Below are 3,386 nucleotides of genomic sequence, written 5' to 3'. Positions count from 1 at the left end.
TGTTTATTTAATCATATTGGTTGCAAAAATTAGTCATTATTTTTTCTTTTTTGGTAACTAGTAATTATGTTAGTACTACAACTTGTTTCCTTATAATATTATAAGATATTTAGTAGTACAACTTGTTTTCTTATAATATTATGAGATCTTGTCCGGGAACGGACAACACTTAGAGCAATATTGTTCTGGTGCACCAGAAATAAAGTTATATCTCAACATGGAGATAACAAAAACCTCTGCCTCGTTTCAAGCAATTAGATTTCATACAGCAAACAAAATTATACAGAACACAATTAAACCAACCTCAACTCTCAGACCAAAAAAAATGAAAAATAAAATTTATGACTTGCTTCCAAACATATCATATACATTGGTAGAAATGGCAATTGCGCTTGATACTACTGCCAGGATCACCATCGTCATCGCCTTGATCCTATCTCCTGTTGTAGATATACCATGAACATCCCTAAAGAGAAAGATAAAGAATTAGATTGAGAGCAGAGCATCATTTTAAGAGAGAGTTAGGGGGGGGAGAGAGAGAGTACCTCAGAGCAATTGCACCAGGAAAAATAAAGGCAAGGCAAACTGCAGTTGTTGAACCCAGAAAGTTTAGTAGATACCAAATATTTGGGAATGCTATTGCTGCTAAGTAAGAGAAGAGCAAAAGGACAAGAGTGAGGGACACAAATCTTTTAGTATCAGAGGCCAAAAGGGGCTTCATGGGGAAGAGGAATTCATCAATGTTTGCCCTTAAAGAGAAGTTCAACAGCGGGAAAACCAGCATTAGATGAAGTGCATAGCTTAATCGCACTACATCATTGAGCAGTGAACCCATCGCTGAATCAGAGCTTCTATCAAAGTTCACAAGGATATCAGACGCGATCGACTCTCCAAACAGCAGGTACCCAAATAGGCCTATTGTAGAATAGAGTGCAGCACACAGCAGCAGCGAAATCCGAACGGCTTTGGTCATGTCAGAAGGCTTCGCAAGCTCGAAACCAATTGGATGAACTGCAATCAATGGGATTGTTTAGAAAGAATTGATTAAACGTGTAAGCATATTGAATTGAATTCTGTGGTGTAATGTTTCTGACCATTGAAATGAAAAGTGAAGGCCGTGACAATTACAGGGACAGCAGTGAATAGATCAAAGAAGGTGGTCCGCTGGTCCAAATGAGGTACCAATCTCGGGGTCTGGGTTTTCCCTTGCACAATTGAAACTATGGCCATAACAGAACTAATTCCAACAAAAACTAAAGCAAGAAGAACTGCTATAGCCGAACTGAAGCTCAATGATTCTGCAAAAATCAGCATAAATATAAGCTCAGAATGTAAATAAATCTGTATATATATATAATAAGCATATATGTTGTGTTATATACACTTACCTACGCGGCGAAACAAGACCAATGGAAGCATGACAACTACAACAGTGAATAAGATTGCGAATTCACGAGAATTCCACCAGTGGATTCCAAACCATTCTTGCAAAACGCCCAAGTGCACTGTTTCTTCACGCTGATTCCCAGAACAAACATCACCTGAAAAGGGACAAAACAGAAACAATAAAAAAATTAAAAAAACAAAAACTGGATTAACTTTTATTTTGTCACATAATTAATTATCCCATTGAAAATGTTCTTTTTACATCTCAAATCTAACTCCAAGTGTGTTCCATCTCATAATAAGCCAATTCTCATATGCCAAATATCTGCTCAAACTCTGCAGATCCAGCTCCCTCATCTTTATTCCAAAAGTGGGTGCTTAAACAGAGTAAACATCGATCAAATCGGCTAAATCTCTACCCAGATTTCGTCTCCTTCCTCTATCATTATCACTTTATTAAACAAACATAAAAAAATAATAATAATAATAAATAAATAAATCTGGGTTTTGCTAAAAACACTTTCTTAAAATTCCTCTTTAAAAAAAACAAAAAAATGTTTTACCAATGTATAAGCACTAAAGAAGTCATTTTCCTATGCTGATCTAACATGGTCCATCTTTGCTTTCAAGGTAACTCAAACCAAACACAACCAGCAAGCAATTAATATTTACCCATTTGCTGATCTATATCACTTATTAATTCAGCATGAAAAAGGAGTTCATGTCCGATATTGAAGATTACCAACTACAAATTTAACAAAAACCAGCTTCATACTCCTTTAAAAGTTATTCAAAAAAACAATATGAAGGAAAAAAACAAAATCAAAAAGTATTTGTAGAAAACAAAAAAAGTTAACTAAAGCAGCTTTAAATTAGCTTTACCGATTATAATAAGGTACATAATCAAGCAGCCAAGATTAGTAATTATAACACAGAGCTGCGTGATCACCGATCCAAACGGCCCAAACGACTCCCTCATGACACCGGCATAGGTGGTGGACTCGCCAGAATTCGTAAACCTCATCAAGAAGTCCACCGATATATCAGCTAGCACTGCAATAATCACAATCAGCAACAGAGCTGGTATTACTCCTAGCACCTTTAGGGTCGCCGGGATTGACATAATTCCGGCACCAATTATGCTCGTCGACACGTTGAACACCGCGCCGGACACCGACGGACTCTTTGACCGCTGATGCTTCTTCTCCGGCAGCAGCGGAACATGAGCTCCCGCCGCCGGCGACATCCCGGCGAATATGAGTTTTCTGGTTGGATAGACAGTGAGAGAGAGAATTTGGCAAAGGACGTTGTTATTGTCTACTAGCTCATAAAGTTGCTACATGTAAATAATTTATATATATTATATATATAAATATATATATAAATATATATATATATATATATACATGTCACTTTTGGATGGATGTGGGTTATTGATTTACCAAAAATGTGGTTTAATATAGGTAGGTGTTTGATTAATAAAAGTAATAAGAAGAAGGGTAAGATTGGAATTTGAGGGGAATTTTTATTAATGATAATATGACAGCTTGGAATGGAGTGGTATTTTTCATTATTGTCGTAGATGACGAATTTACGTACGTAGATTCAAAAAAAAAAAAAAAAAGGTGTGCAAAATAATAAGCCAATGTATTGGGACGTGATAGCGGCTTTGCTGGTCAGTTTGATCTCTGGCTGCTTCTCACAATTATTACACCTCATCATTTTACCACATCCAATCAAAGTCCAAATTCTATGCCTAATTAAATTTCCAAATATATTGTAATCTACCAAAAGCAGTCCACAACTTGCATTAATTTTGGGTTTTTTTTTTTATCTCTCCAAATACATTTGGTTTCTCTAATTACCACACTTATCACCCTAACTTACCTGATAAAAAAAAATGTATAGTTTAAAATTATTTTTACTAAATCAAAATTCTAGTAAAATTATAAATGTAACCAAAAGAAAATTATTAGGTACTACAATTTGGTGTAGTCTCA

The 3,386-nt window shown here is 35.6% G+C and overlaps 1 protein-coding gene across 1 annotated transcript; it reads right to left on the bottom strand.

The window, feature by feature from the left end:
• Positions 1 to 200: 200 nt before the first annotated feature.
• On the bottom strand, positions 201 to 2,732 carry LOC125420497 (amino acid transporter AVT6C). Its single transcript, XM_048467145.2, has 5 exons — positions 2,269 to 2,732; positions 1,389 to 1,541; positions 1,095 to 1,298; positions 546 to 1,011; positions 201 to 466 (listed from the first exon to the last, which is right to left on the bottom strand). Exons 1-5 carry the CDS (start codon positions 2,630 to 2,632, stop codon positions 340 to 342), a joined length of 1,314 nt encoding a protein of 437 aa, XP_048323102.1. The 5' UTR covers positions 2,633 to 2,732; the 3' UTR covers positions 201 to 339.
• Between the last annotated feature and the right edge of the window lie 654 nt (positions 2,733 to 3,386).

Source organism: Ziziphus jujuba, chromosome 8 (assembly GCF_031755915.1).
Source record: "Ziziphus jujuba cultivar Dongzao chromosome 8, ASM3175591v1".
Lineage (NCBI taxonomy): Eukaryota > Viridiplantae > Streptophyta > Magnoliopsida > Rosales > Rhamnaceae > Ziziphus > Ziziphus jujuba.
Note: the sequence above shows the minus strand (reverse complement) of the source record. Positions and strands in the feature narration are given on the sequence as shown.